Consider the following 13,941-nt stretch of genomic DNA (forward strand, 5'->3'; position numbering starts at 1 on the left):
CGGGCCGCACGGCGCGCGCCTTTCTCTGCAAGGAACGCCTCATCGCGCTTGAAAATAAGCACGCGCGGCGGACCGCGCCGCCATTGGCGGCTCCCGCGCTCCGCCCCCCTCGGCCCCGCCCCTTCTCTGGCCCAGCCAATGGGCTGGCGCAGCGGCCAGTTCGAACGGCGGGGGCGGCGCGCGCGGTGTCGGTTGGCGCGCGGCGGGCAGGGCCGGGCGGTCGGGCGGTCGCGGCTGCTGTCATGGCGCTCGCTTCGCTGCAGCCTCTGGAGGCGCTGAAATACGCCGAGCTCCAGCGCATCGCCAAGGCCGCCGGGCTGAGGGCTAACCTGCGGGTGAGGCGGGGGCGGCTGCGAGGGAGCGCTGCCCACGAAGCTCCGGGTTCTGGGGCGTCACCGTGCCCGGTAGCGAGAAGGCGTACCCAGCCTCTCGGGGCGCACCCTCCCGGGTCTGCAGCGGCGCTGGCAGCGGCACCGCCCGCGGGGGGCGGCGGTGGCTTCGCGCTGGGCCGGCCCGGGGGCTGTGCTGCCGTGCGGGGTGCGGGCACGCGCTCGGGGAGGGGGAGAGCGGGGCTCCGGCGTCCCCGGGCTTGGAGAGGGGCGGCTGCCCCTCCTCTGCTGGCCCGGCCGCTCCCCCACGCCCGTGTCCCCGCGGCGTTCGCCCCCGGTGCGGTTGCGGGCGGTTGTGTCTGTTTGTTTGCTTGGTTTGTTTTGGTTTTTTTCCTTACGACTCGGAGTGGGAGGGACGGTGACAAGAGAGTACCTGGAGGGAGGCGAGGGCGCGTTCGCGGTCCGGGTGAGGGCGCGCCAGGGCCCGGCCTGCGGCCGCAGGTGCGTGTGAGGCACGGCCCGGCTGCCCCTGCAGCAAGGGCACAAGTCATAAAGCCTTGAAAGAAAGATCTTGGGTGGACAAGGCAGCTCCCTTCCTTACAGGACTAAGAGTTTTTCTGGGAATGTTAGTTTTGGGGTACTTCGATTTCCACTTAGGTGTTCAAGAGTCTTTCATAGCCTGAATTATCAATAGTGTGTTTTCATTGTTGTTTTGTTACTGTTACTGCTGAACGTATGCGAGGGATGAAAAGAATGCTTTGCATGTAGTATGGGCAAAACAGAAGCAATTGCAGAATTTGACACAATTATAATTCAAGTTCAGCTGCTCTGTGGGGCTTAAAACAGTTTGTTTCCTTCCTTGAACAATTGGCCTCCTGGAAAATAGACAGAGCAGGAGAAACCTAGTCAAGGAAATTTGCCTTTGTGCCTCCTTGGAGAATATGCTGCAGATTTATCTGTGGCCTTAGGCACTTTCTCTAAGAGACTGACTCGAACAAGTCCTAGGTGTGTCCTTACGCTGCTGGATTCAGGAAATGTTCTGCTCGCTTGTTGGGTCAGTTTATAGGATGCAGGTTGGGCCTGGGCAGCTCTTCAGAGATTTTATGGACTGTTTGGTTCATGTGTTATTTTGATTTCTCTTTAGGCAGACAAATTATTGGAATCATTGAAGCAACACTTTGAAAGGACAAATGAAGAAAGTGAAAATATGGTAACATAATAAATCAGACCTTGCTTTTAAGAGATGTAAACCTTAGTTTGTAACCCATGGAGCAGGCCATGTGCTGAAGGGTGATTTTGACCACAATGGGAACTGTAATAGAAATACCTTTTTCTTCTTAGTGCCCTTAAAGTACTTATATACTGATAGAAACAGATATACTAATGTCAGTTTTGAAGCAGCCTCTATGACTGAAGCTGATTTCCTTTCAGATGCCAAAATTAACCATATATTTTTCAACATCAGTACAAACTTATTCTCTGTGAAGAATAGCATTTAATTTCCACTAAACAAACCTTAATTCTTGCTTGTTTGGCTCCAGACACTATTCAGTACCAAATATAAAAATATTTTATTCATTTTTCATGCCTAAATGAAGGGAACTAGGTACTAACTGGAAAGCTTTTTGCATCTACTACAATTTACTTCCTCTATAATGAAAGCAATACAGTTATGCTACTTCCTTTATTTGCCTCTTAGTGTTTTGTTTTCTTAGCTTTAAAAAAAATTTCTGTAAGCAGAATTAGTTTGTTGAGTCTGGCAATGTTTTTGATTAAAGTAATTTGTTATCTGCTTTTTCCTAAAATACATCTCCCTTTAACTGCATCCCTTAAAAAATCTTATTTAAAGGCTGGAGGAACTGGTGTAAACCTTGTCAGCTTTTTAAAAATTTTCACAAGCAGGAAAGGAGCCCTGTTTTTACTGGTGAAGAGTGTTCCACAAATATATAAGTATGGGAGGCTCATGGCATCATGCAAGTTAGATTTCAAATATGAAATATTAGGCTTTTATAATCTCATTAAAATGAAATATGATAAACCAATCATAGGAATTGTATTTAAAGTCTCCAAACAATGAGCTTTGATGCTTATGGGAATCTAGATAGTGCCAGTTTCTTGATTACTGTGCTATGTGGTATGCTACTGTTTATCCTTAGTGCAAAATACTTTTTTAAATAATAAAATTGAAACTCCCTGGAGTATTTAATTCATATTTGTGTCAGATATCTTCCAGTTATAGTATTTTTCTGCTGCAGGGTCCTGTAAAGAGTGCATCTGCATCCATTAAATCGGAAGAACTGAGCAATCAGGAGGAAATTATGTCTGATTCAGTGTGTTTTGTTACAAAAAAACGTGGTAAGGATAAGAAAATAACCAGAAAAACGAGGAACTCCCATGAGGAAACTAATAGCAGTGAAGAAAACCCGATGCTTTTTGATGAGAAGCAGGTGATTTGCTTTGCATGCTTTTGTGTGCTGTCCTCTCTTCCTCTGAGCATGATTTAAGCACACTTAATTTCTTTTCAATCACCATTTATAGATGGTATGTGTTCATATATGTGTGTTTGTGTGTATATAGACACGTACAGAAATTGATATGCAAGCATTCTGGTCCTGGTCTTTTGTGTTCTGTAGCACTGACTTTTGTCCATTTATGCACTGTCCCATAACAAACAGACGTTACTTCTGGTCACTGCTTCAAGAAAATAAATTCCTCTAAGAATTATATAGGAAATATACAATTCTCTAGAAAGAAATATAAGAAATATACAATTCCAAACACTTCATCTGAGAGTAAGACTGCTTTCACGAGTTCATTGTAATATTCTGAATCTTAGGCTAGTTTCAGAATTTATCTAAAATAAGGCTGTTCTCTCTTTTTTGATACAGAAAAAAATTATCAGAAGTTGCACAATTGCCTAAACCTCATAGCTTTGTTTATTGTGAGGGTTGTGTGACTTAGGGAGAGAAATTTATAAGGTGAGATGTAGATTGAATTTTTTTTGAGTTACAAAGAGTAGGTAAATTAAGAATTGTCTGAAAGACTTTTACTGAGGTAGAGGAGGAAAATGAGAAAATAAGGAGTGTTAGTCTTTTAGTGTTGGAGAATTATACAGTATGCAAAAATACAACAGTAAAAAGTAACATCCTCAGTGAATTTAATCTTACTTGCAAATAATTGACTTTAATCCATAAAGGCAATTTTATACTAAAATGTGAGAGCTATGCAGGTCAAAACTTTCTAATATACCTGAGTTTGTGAAGTAACACGGTAAGTATTTCAAAGTTTAATTCAGTTTGAACTTCAGAAAATCTCTTGCTCAATCTCCCAATCAAAGCAGACTCAGCTATGCTGTTAGAGCCCAGTGCTTTGGGCTCTATCCAATCTGATGCTGAAAACCCTTGAGGATGAAGGCTGTGCACCTCTCTGGGCAATCTGTTCCACTGACTCACTCACAGTGAGCAACAGAACAACAGCCTTGCTTTATATCCAGTTGGAACAAACTGGTTAAACAAAGTATGTTTCAATTGCAGGTGCATTCTGAAATGAAAGAAAATGAAGTGCCTCAGGATGAGCACAAAACGGGACAGAAGGGATCACAAAACAAAATCCAAGTAGCTGAGGAGAGAGCTATTGAGAATCCAGGGATGGGTGCTGGACAGAAGAAACAGGAAGAGAAGACTTCTACCAAAGGCAGGGGAGGACAACGTAAGTAGAAAATTGGATAAAAGTAACTTTAATTTGTGCTACTTAGAATAACCAAAAGATAATTTTATTGTGTCTTCGTACCATTTTTGTGGCACATCTGTTGATCAGTACCTTGTTTTAGGGATACTGGAAGAAAATTGGTCTGGTTTGAGTTTGTGTTACTTGTTTAACATTATAACACAAATCCACAAATTCTGCATCGTAGGAGTTTTGCTGGCTTTGACTTCAGAACTCTTATTTTTAGTGAAGGAGTTTTCAGAGAGCTGAGTGTATTTGAGTTTTACACTTCCAAAAGGATCAGTGCCTTTTGGAATACCCTTGAGGTGTTGTTTGGCCTCTAAGAGGTGGCAAGAAAGGGAGGACTTGTTTCCTCACGGTTCGTTTATCTTTTTCTACAGGTGAACAGTTTTTTGTTTGCTTTCTAGGAGTAAAATTAGCAGAAAACATAGAATCCTTTACCATTTGTTTGAACTATCTAAGAGTATCTGAATGTGTTCCACTGGATGACTTTTTCATCTGGTAGTGGTTTTAGCCCTTCAAACACAATGCCACTGAAAATATGAATTAATTTATCCTCTGCTGCTTTGTGTGTGCAGCTGACATGAAGAAATGAGTTTGTCTACCTAATCTGATAATTTCTTGATATTGAGGGGTCTGTCAAGTAAGATACCCTTCTGCATTTGCTCTGTTAGGCTCACTGTATTTAGTTTGTAAGTTTATTATGTATATTCTTGTTGTTCCATAGAATTTACAAGGACAATCTTATGGGAGACCACCAATAATTTTGAACTAACTCGAAAATGGGGGCTTTTCTATGAAGGTTGTTTTTAAAAACAAAAGGAATAGGGTATGTGGGAGAGGCTTGGGGGCATCACTCATCCTGACAGATGGTACAGTGCTCATCTCTTTCTATAGCTGTAGTACCAAGTGAGTGCATTTAATGTCAATAAACTGATTTTTAGCTGCACACTGTCATTTGTTTCCAATAAGGGTTTCTTTCAATATATTGTGGTCATCTAAGTTTACTTTTGAGAGGATGTGAATGACCAGAAATGCAGGTGTTAGCTGTTGGTAGGCAAATACTGAACTTGATGTAAAGTTGTTACCTGATTTTTTTTCTTAAGGAAATTAATCATTAAAATGTGAACGTGAGCATGTTACTACACCTGGGAACCGAGATGACAAAAATAACTTGGACTTTGTATGTAAATAAGGCAGGGGCAGAAAAGTTGGTCAGAAGGTATTTCTTCTTTAGTAACAACATTTAAAAAACACGGATCAAGGCCTGTGAATTTAAAGTTTTTGTTTACCATGAGCACAGTTCTCTTGTAAACTTTCCCTTAAAAATATTTTACTATCATAAGATACTAACCTAATATGACTTTAGGATTCATGCTGGGCTTGTGGTTTGTCAAGATATATTGTTAATGACAAACCAATTAGAGCATACCTGTTCCAGCTGGTTTTATTGCTTAAAACCTAAAACCACTTTGAAGAGGTAAAGTGTGCTTTGAAACAAACATTGGAACAATATTTAAAAACACTGGGATTACTTTAAACCATCCAGGAGTCGTAATGATTTTGTCTAATCTTGCTGTACCAGGTAATGCTCATCCTGCAGGAGGGAAGATCCCTTTACATGTAAGCCGTGCATCTAGGTCTGCAGGAGTGACAGCTACCACACCAAGTAAGATAACCTGCCATCTTTAGGAAGAGTTGTTTTCTCTGTGTAAAGAGAGACTTGACTTAGTTTTTTAGAACTCGGATTTCTATTCCTGCTCAAATAAAAGAATATTCTCTCTTTAAAAAGGAAGCAAGAAAAAAATCCCCAAATGTTACATTTCAAGGTACATATTCCAGCTTGTAAATTCATAGTAGTAAATGACTGGCATGTATGTTAAAAAACTGGTTTATTGAACATTTTGGTGACTTCTCCATACAATACTTGTATTAATGATCTCCAAAGAACAGGAACACATACATGCTGTTATTCCTGCTTGTTTAGTTTTCACTTTATAGCTACTATGGTTGTGCTGTACTACTATACATTAGCTCATGTTCATCACTTCTTAAAATGTGTTAAATCATCTCAAATGTAGAAGTATTTGTTGTTTTCTTTAACTGCAGAGTTTGGGGGTTGGGTTGGATGATCTTTAAAGGCCCCTTCCAACCCAGACTATGATCCTATAATCCTCCAGATTACCAGATAACGGGCCATGTAGCTGGTGAAAGAGATTCTTTTGGTCCTGTTTAGTCAGCTGTGTCTACAGCCTTTAATTAGAGGGATGCATTGGCCATGACAATAGGTATCATAAAATTCTCCTATTACATACTAAACTCCCTTAGAACCATATTATATCTGTCAATGTTCTTATTTTTGGAACTTCTTAGACTTTAAAAAGTTGCATGAGGCTCAGTTCAAGAAAATGGAATCTATTGCTGACTACTTTGAGAGGAAAAAAAAACTGAATGAAAGTTGCTGCACAGTCAAGGTAAGAGATAACACAAGAAGATACCCATTGTTGGCATATCCAATTATTTCCAGGGCCTTTCTGTAAAAGTCCTACCAGGTCTCTTTAGATCAGTAAGTAGCTGGTCATGTGAACATGCAGTGGACTATTATAACTGATATATATTGTTATTTGTATATAACAATACAAGGTTTTACATGTTAACAGTGTACAGCTGTAGAAACCAACAAGTAACTTGTTGGTTTTGAGTAAAAATAATTGTCACAATTACTTTTGTGAAAGATCTCCTGGATCTTTTGTTTATAACTGAATTGCTGCAAAATTTAACCAAGGGGATAGGTTATTTTTCAAAGAGCAGGAATTAAATATTTTCTCTTTTGTGCCTGAACTATCATCCCATGGCTGCATATGATTCTCCTTAAAAATGCATTCAATATGTGTTGTTCTCAGTTCTTGTATTTCACCCTCACATGGGTAAAAGCTGCTAACAGGGCCTCTCACAACGTGCAGTAGATCCTAAAAAAGTGACAGTAATGTATCAATGAATGTGTGAATGAATATGGCAATGGCCATAGAATTGTTCAGGTTGGTTACTCTAGCACTGTCCATATCAAACTGTAACAGGGAATGAAACTCTTGAACACTGCATTTATTTTTTTAATGGCATAGATTGTATCAATGTATACTTCAGACAAATTACTATTGGCAGGTGCTGACCAGAAAGTCAAATCCCTTAAGAGCATCAGAAAAAGACACTTGTATTCTAAGATACGTGTTGTCAGGTCAATTTAATAATAAAAATACTTACATTTAAAATATGCTTTTAAAGAGGAAAAAAAAAAAAGGGAAAAAACTGAAGAGGCCATATGCTTTAGATTCACTGTGTGTTTTCCCTTCCTCTTGGCTGCTTTGTAGATAAATTTTCAGCAGTCTGGTAACTCAGAATTTGCTTTTCCCTAGAAACAAGCCAGCGGCAAAAGATTTTTATTCAGCCCAAATCCAGACAGAGGCAGATTCTCCACCACCAGCACTCCTTGTAACCTGCGGCGCTCACCACGCAATTCTCTGAACGCTGCTAATCGGAGCATCTTATCCCAAAAATCTTCGTTTCATCCTTCTGTACTTTCAACATCCAAAATGAATGTCAGGTAAAAAGAACAAACCAAAGCTACCAACAAGTCATTTGATGTTATACACGTGAAATAATCAACACTGACTGTGATTTTACTATGTTGTTTCTCTTCCAAACATGAACTATGCAAGACTAATTCTGATTACTAACTTCCAGCCTGGCTTTGTGGATGGTTTAAGCCTCACTGTGCTGTTACTGTCTTCATTCTTCATTTTTATGTCTGTTAGAATCATCTCAAATCCTGGCTTTCATTTTTCTAAAGCCAAATGATGTGAAATCAAGCAAATTATTTTTCTTCTATTACTGTGTTGGGTTTTTTATTTTCCCAGGCAGCCTAATAGTTTCTGTTTATCCTAATTAATTTTTCTGTAAATTTTTTTTAAATCAGAACTCTCTTCAGTATTCCAGGTGAGTCTTGCCATGGTTTTTAGGTACTTTCTTCCTTTTGCCCTCTACTTCCCCTCCCCTTCTGTGTCACAGCAGGGGTCCTCTTGTGATTGACTGCTGTAAGCAGACCATTTCTAGCACATGGGAACTGACACCAGAAGTCATGAGGAATTGCTAAATGGATGAACTCTTGCTCAATGCTATTATACCTCATCTCATTTCCTTTTAGAACGTCATGTGTATGTCATCATTCCTCCACAGTAATTTAATTCTCTATTAGTGTTAATACTTCATGAACTTCTGTTATCAGTATGTTTTATTCACTTCTTAATAATTCCTAGTCTTCATCAAGAAACCTTTAAAAAAAAAGGAATTGAAAGGACAGTCCTTACAGTATCCTATTGACAAATGGTCTTTTTGCTTGGCTTTCTAATGAAAGCCTTTATTTCTACTATTTCTTTGTTGATTTCTAACTATTATACTGATTTTGACTTCAGTTTCCTAAACCTCCCACAGTGACTGAAGTTCTGATTAGATATTCTCCCTTGTGTTCCTTGATTGTGTTCCTTTCTCTGATGACCTTCATTTTTCCACTTCTGCATGTCAAAAGCATGGCTGCTGGGGCTTTTTTTTGTCCCTGACTAAAGTGTGTGTGGGATTGTTGTTTTTAAGTCAGATAATGCAACTTCTCATATTGCTGTCTGATAATATATATTTATGAGACTTTGGAATGCAGGTCTTCTGCTGTTCAAAGGCAAAATCAAGATTACAAATTTGATGGCTTTGTTTTTACTTTAAATGTCTTTTTTATTTCAATAGATAACAAATGTAAAAAATACACTGCCTTTAGTGTCCTCTTGGATGAGCTTGATGCCCTCACTGTAGCCCTAATAGATTTCTAGCAATATGTGAACCAAAACATTACTTTCAGAATTTGTTTCCAAAATTCCATTCATCTGAAGTTGCACTGTGGTGGACCTTGCAAGCTGTACTTCATCATGAGCTTGCTTGCCCACGAAAACAGCTTTCTTCAACATTTATTTCTTGTCTTTCTAAATCTTGCAAGCTCATGGCTTATTCTCATGCATTTTTGCAAGATTTTGCATTTTATGCATGTGCACATATATGAGTAATCATAGGTGTTCATTAAAAATGTGTATATACACATTTGGAATACATATGGAATGTGTGTGTCTTGGTATGCATGTAACTTGCATTTTTCAAAATTTTCAGCTTCTTCCTCTTGTAGGTCTTTGAGGTCCAGAATTCTGTTAGTTGACATTCAGTTTTTCTTAATTTGAATTTTAAAACTAATGAAATATCCAGTACTTTACTATAGAATCCAGGTCTAAAGTAAATTGTATCTGTTGGTGAATAAATCTACTAGCTTATTGCACCCAAGTGTATTTGCCTTTAAAAATAACAAGAAAGTCAGTTCTTTGTAGTTTCTAGTAGTGCTTACTGCTGTTCTCGAAGCTAAAGTGTTATACCAGCAAGGTATTTTAGTACAGTTTTTGTATGAGCTGTGAACATCTTTCACACAGTAAATCTTTCTCTCTGTAATAAATAAATTACCAATAAATCATATAGAAGGCAGAACCTTCTATACTCTGGCACTTTGCTTACATTCCTGGTAGGTGACTAAACTTGTCTTCATATTTCTAAAATCTTTCAGGTTCTCAGAAGCCACAAAAGATAATGAGCACAAACGCTCTCTAATCAAGACTCCATCTAGAATGTCTCCATACACGGAGGATATCTGCACACCTGACACTCAAAAGAGCTGCAAAGTATTAAGTCAGAAGAACAGTAAGGGAAATGCAAGAAATAATGATCTGGCTGCATCAAAGGGTAAGGTGGATGGTGAATATTTGGCTCTTTCAGATCAAGACTTTTGTCTTACTGAATTACTCTACAAGTTTTTAACAGCCGAATGTCATGCAGACCCAGGTTTTAATTTCATTTTTATTTATGACTGGTTCTTCAGAAACTGCAGTAGTTTCTTTGTTTCCTTTGTTTTCCAGTGGTTCGACTAAAATGTTGAGGTGCTACAACTTAAACATATGGTACCTAGCTACCTACAGAAAAGAGGATAGAAGACCTTTTAGGGAATACACAGCAAAATATTCATATAGCAGACACAGGGACACTCCATCTGCACAGAAAGGAATTCCTGACACCTTCTCAGAGGTCTCATTCTCCTTGTGGGGTTAGCATGCATCAGGCTTCTAGCTGTGCTTTAGGACAACCTGTTATTAGCCTCAGCACCCTGATAACTCAGGAACTAAAATTAAGAAAAATCAGAAATCTTCTGATTACTAACAATCTCTGCAGCAGCACAGCTCTGCTATCCAGCCATTGACACCCTTAGCATCACAGAGGTATTTGCACAGGTCAAGAACCCAGAGCTTCCTGGTTTGCTGTGTAATAATACTGATGTTTTCAAGGGGCAGGCAAAATTCCACACTGATCTGAAGCTGACGTGTTCCAAAAGAATTCTTTAATGCGAAAAACCACTTGGTTCCAAATAGGCATAGAAGAAACACAATTTGCCTTGAAGGACTAGAAAAACACATGGAGCTGTATGTGTTCTTCCACAGTATAATCATAGCTAAAGGGCCGGTACTCTACAACTCTGGCCCCTCCCTACTTCAAGTGAGAATTGCATTGTTTGTGCAATTCTATCTTTAGAAGTAGCAGCGGGGCATTTAATGGCTCTTTGGTCTTGATAATCGCGGTGTGGTCTTTGTGTCCATCGATGCTCTCGCTACTCTAATTATGGTATCTCGGTGCCTTTTGCAGTTCTTACCCCCTTCAAGTTTGGAGCTCAACCTGCAGAACCCACAAGTGGAAAGAAGACATTTGATCTCAAAGCAAGTCTCTCTCGGCCACTTCGGTATCAGCCACACAAAGGTACTGGGACCCTGTGTGGCCTGTGCTGGTCACACCCCCTACACTCAGCTGCTCCTACAGGGCACTTTGATACAAACTGCGAGAGCAAAGTTTACAGTCTCTTTTCCTGTCCCTTTTCCTTCCTCTCTGGGTTCCCACATAGTCTGATGTTAAATTTCTTCATAATATATGCTTCAAGAGCCTCCTTACTAAAGATTAGCATTTTAGGACCCATAAAATACGATAATAAATATCCTTGCATTCCAATGAATAGATCCAGGTACAGGAAATAAAAAATATTCCTTACACAATGAGGTGGATTTTTTTAATCTCATGTGAGAAGCTGAACTTTTCATGTTGAGTCTTACTTCTAAGTACAGTCACCTGTTTCTACTTACAGAAGAACTACCTGTAGGGAATGGGCTGGTGAAACTGATAATACAGTTAAAGAGGCATTTCATCTTCAAGACAACCAGGAAGAAACAGGCTAGCTAGGATAAATTCATGATAAGAAGCACACAATTAGTTACTAAATGATTAAACTAGTCTCTCTTTTTGCTCCTAAATTGTAGGACGACTAAAACCGTGGGGAGAATGTAAAGAAAATGCTGTTCTCAGTAGGTCTGGTGGTGTCTGTTCACATAGGAAAGATTACAAACAGCCACATCTCCAGACAAGGTTGGTACACCACTGATCTTTTTATAGATAGTGTTACTTAAAGTAATATGATGATTCATTCTTCTTAGGATTTAAATGTAGTTTAGGAAAGAATACTTTTGTATTAAAGCCATTTTTCATTTTCCTTCCAATGCCTGTTCAGTTTCAGGAAGGCCAACAAAAGCCTGCTCTGAATTTAAGACTTTTTTTCCATGAACAGTATCAGTTCCAGAGTTTGGAGATTTACCTTCATCTTGGAAGAAGCCGTCAATATTGATATTGCTGTTACCTCAAGTGTTAGACCTGCATGTCTCAGCAGATGTATTTGCCTGAATGTACTCTTATCTTTGCCTATGGCAAAAGCAGCACACTGATTAAACTTGTGTTAGGCTGTGGTCAGCCTCAGATTCCTTTGGTTGCTAGCGTCTCTATCGTTAATAAAACTTGACATGGTCTCTTTTTTTTTTTTTTTTCCCTCCAGGGAAGAAAGGCGTGAGACGCTTGAGCAAGACAGAAAAAAGAAAAAGGCTCATGCTCTTGGAAAACGTAGAGGCCTATCTGGGTGTTAGGACGAACAAGAAGTATCTAAGACATCACTGTAAATACTGATCCTCTCATGTAAAGGCTTGTGCTCTGTGTATGGTTTATGTTGCTTTGAGCTAGTGGAATCCAGAAAGCAATTCATGAGACCTTGTAATGTGCCCTGAGCATAATGTTTCAATGGTCAATTTCTCCACTGAGATAAGAGTTCTAAACTTTCAGGGGATTAGAACTCTCTTGTTGCTTCATTATGTTTTCATTTAACTAACTTACTTGACTAAAATATGTTAAAGAAGAAAATATAAGTGGAAAAAAGATGCTCGAGAAGCCTCCTTGCAACTTAGGATAGACTTGTGCATCAGAATGCACTTGTTGTGTGCTAGAATGCAAGCTTTAGATAGCAGCAGCTTTAAAATGTTCCACAGTGTTCAAAATGACCAGATTTGGAAGGACCTGCTTGCCCTGTTCTCCAGATCAATCCTTAAATGCTCCAAGTTACAGCAATTCTTCAGCATTTGTAATTGAATGCCTATGAAACAGTAGGGAATTTCAAAGAGAAGAAAAAATATGCAAACTCTGGCAAACTAATGCATAATTGTAAGCTACCTTTTTGAAAAAGTCACAACTAAATTTACAAATTAACAACTAAATGCTTTGAACAGTTAAGGTTTTCTTCCTTTCTATGGTAAATAGCAGATGTTAAAATTCTCTTGCTTTTGACCTCTAAGATGCTTAAAAGAGGTACACTCAATACCTTGTTTTTAAAAGAAGCTGTTATTTTTACATTAAAAAATACATAGAAAAGTTGTATGGATTTTTTAGGGATAGAAGTAGAAAGGTAATTTAGAAGTTGAGCAAATAAATGTTTCACTGAATTTAGTGTCCCATCAAATATATGTTGCAATGTCAAGAAAAAGCAAATTTTTAAATAAATTTAATGGGGTAAATAAATATTTTCTATATGTCCTGTTTATCACTGGCTTTATCATTTATTATAGTAACTACAACTGCTTTCTTACTCTGGCACTCTGTTTTGCTCACACTTTTATTTACTGCTGTGTTTTCCTGTGCCAAGTTTTCCTCACCAACTCACCTGCCTCCCACTCCATGAAAGATGTTTGCTCTGCTATCTTCCTGGTATGATCCTTCTTCTACAATTAAGCTGCTGAATACAGTGCAAAAGGAAAATGACAGTACAAGACCCTCTTTCAGCTTGCTTCATTGTGGTCTCTTCCATATAAAATACAGGTACATTTAATATTTCTAAAATATACTTAAACAAGGTCACTGTGGAGGAGGTCAGTGCTTTGGTTATTAAAATTTGACAGCTGAAACATACGCTTTACAAAGCAAGTGCTGAGTTGTTATCTTGAATTACTGAAAACTAGATTTCTCTGCAAAAGGGAGGTATTAAGGTTCTGTGCCACCAGTTGAGGATGTGAATTCTTTCAACACAGCTGAGTTAGGCTAACTGCAGAAGTGGGATCTGCCCTGTAATGGCGCTAAGTAAGCCAAGCTCTGCCTCCTCAGGGAGCAGACAGAGCTGCAGCTTTCCTCCCACCCCTCCTTTCCAACAACCTTGGCTCTGTATCATTGTAGGATTATCTTCAACAGCTCTGAAGGAAAAGTCAAGCCTGCTGCATAGCTCTTGTTTCCATCTTGGCAGTGGCAGCTTTTTCTTTTTTTAGCTATCTAGAGGAGCCAAAGCTAAAGGTTGAAATACTTCTGCCTTTTCCACTTCTGGTGCTGCTCTTTGTAAATTTCAGTAGCTGAGTCACACTTAAGCACCAGTCCTCAGAGTACTAATTCTCATCCCTTTTTCAGT

At 39.2% G+C, this 13,941-nt stretch overlaps 1 protein-coding gene across 1 annotated transcript; it reads left to right on the top strand.

Annotated features, from left to right (window-relative positions):
* The first annotated feature begins 178 nt into the window (after nt 1-178).
* On the top strand, nt 179-12,992 carry NUSAP1 (nucleolar and spindle associated protein 1). Its single transcript, XM_038138097.1, has 11 exons — nt 179-335; nt 1,474-1,539; nt 2,585-2,776; nt 3,863-4,037; nt 5,641-5,724; nt 6,429-6,529; nt 7,469-7,656; nt 9,703-9,878; nt 10,830-10,940; nt 11,492-11,597; nt 12,058-12,992. Exons 1-11 carry the CDS (start codon nt 243-245, stop codon nt 12,143-12,145), a joined length of 1,380 nt encoding a protein of 459 aa, XP_037994025.1. The 5' UTR covers nt 179-242; the 3' UTR covers nt 12,146-12,992.
* The last annotated feature ends 949 nt before the right edge of the window (nt 12,993-13,941 follow it).

This window comes from Motacilla alba, chromosome 5, assembly GCF_015832195.1.
Source record: "Motacilla alba alba isolate MOTALB_02 chromosome 5, Motacilla_alba_V1.0_pri, whole genome shotgun sequence".
Lineage (NCBI taxonomy): Eukaryota > Metazoa > Chordata > Aves > Passeriformes > Motacillidae > Motacilla > Motacilla alba.

Bases quoted from the DNA above. Each gene is read 5' to 3' on its own strand.
- NUSAP1 (XM_038138097.1), top strand. From the start codon at position 243: ATGGCGCTCGCTTCGCTGCAGCCTCTGGAGGCGCTGAAATACGCCGAG. The intron at 4,038-5,640 runs GTAAGTAGAAAA...TTGCTGTACCAG, and splicing joins CAAAGGCAGGGGAGGACAAC to GTAATGCTCATCCTGCAGGA. The intron at 11,598-12,057 runs GTTGGTACACCA...TTTTCCCTCCAG, and splicing joins CAGCCACATCTCCAGACAAG to GGAAGAAAGGCGTGAGACGC.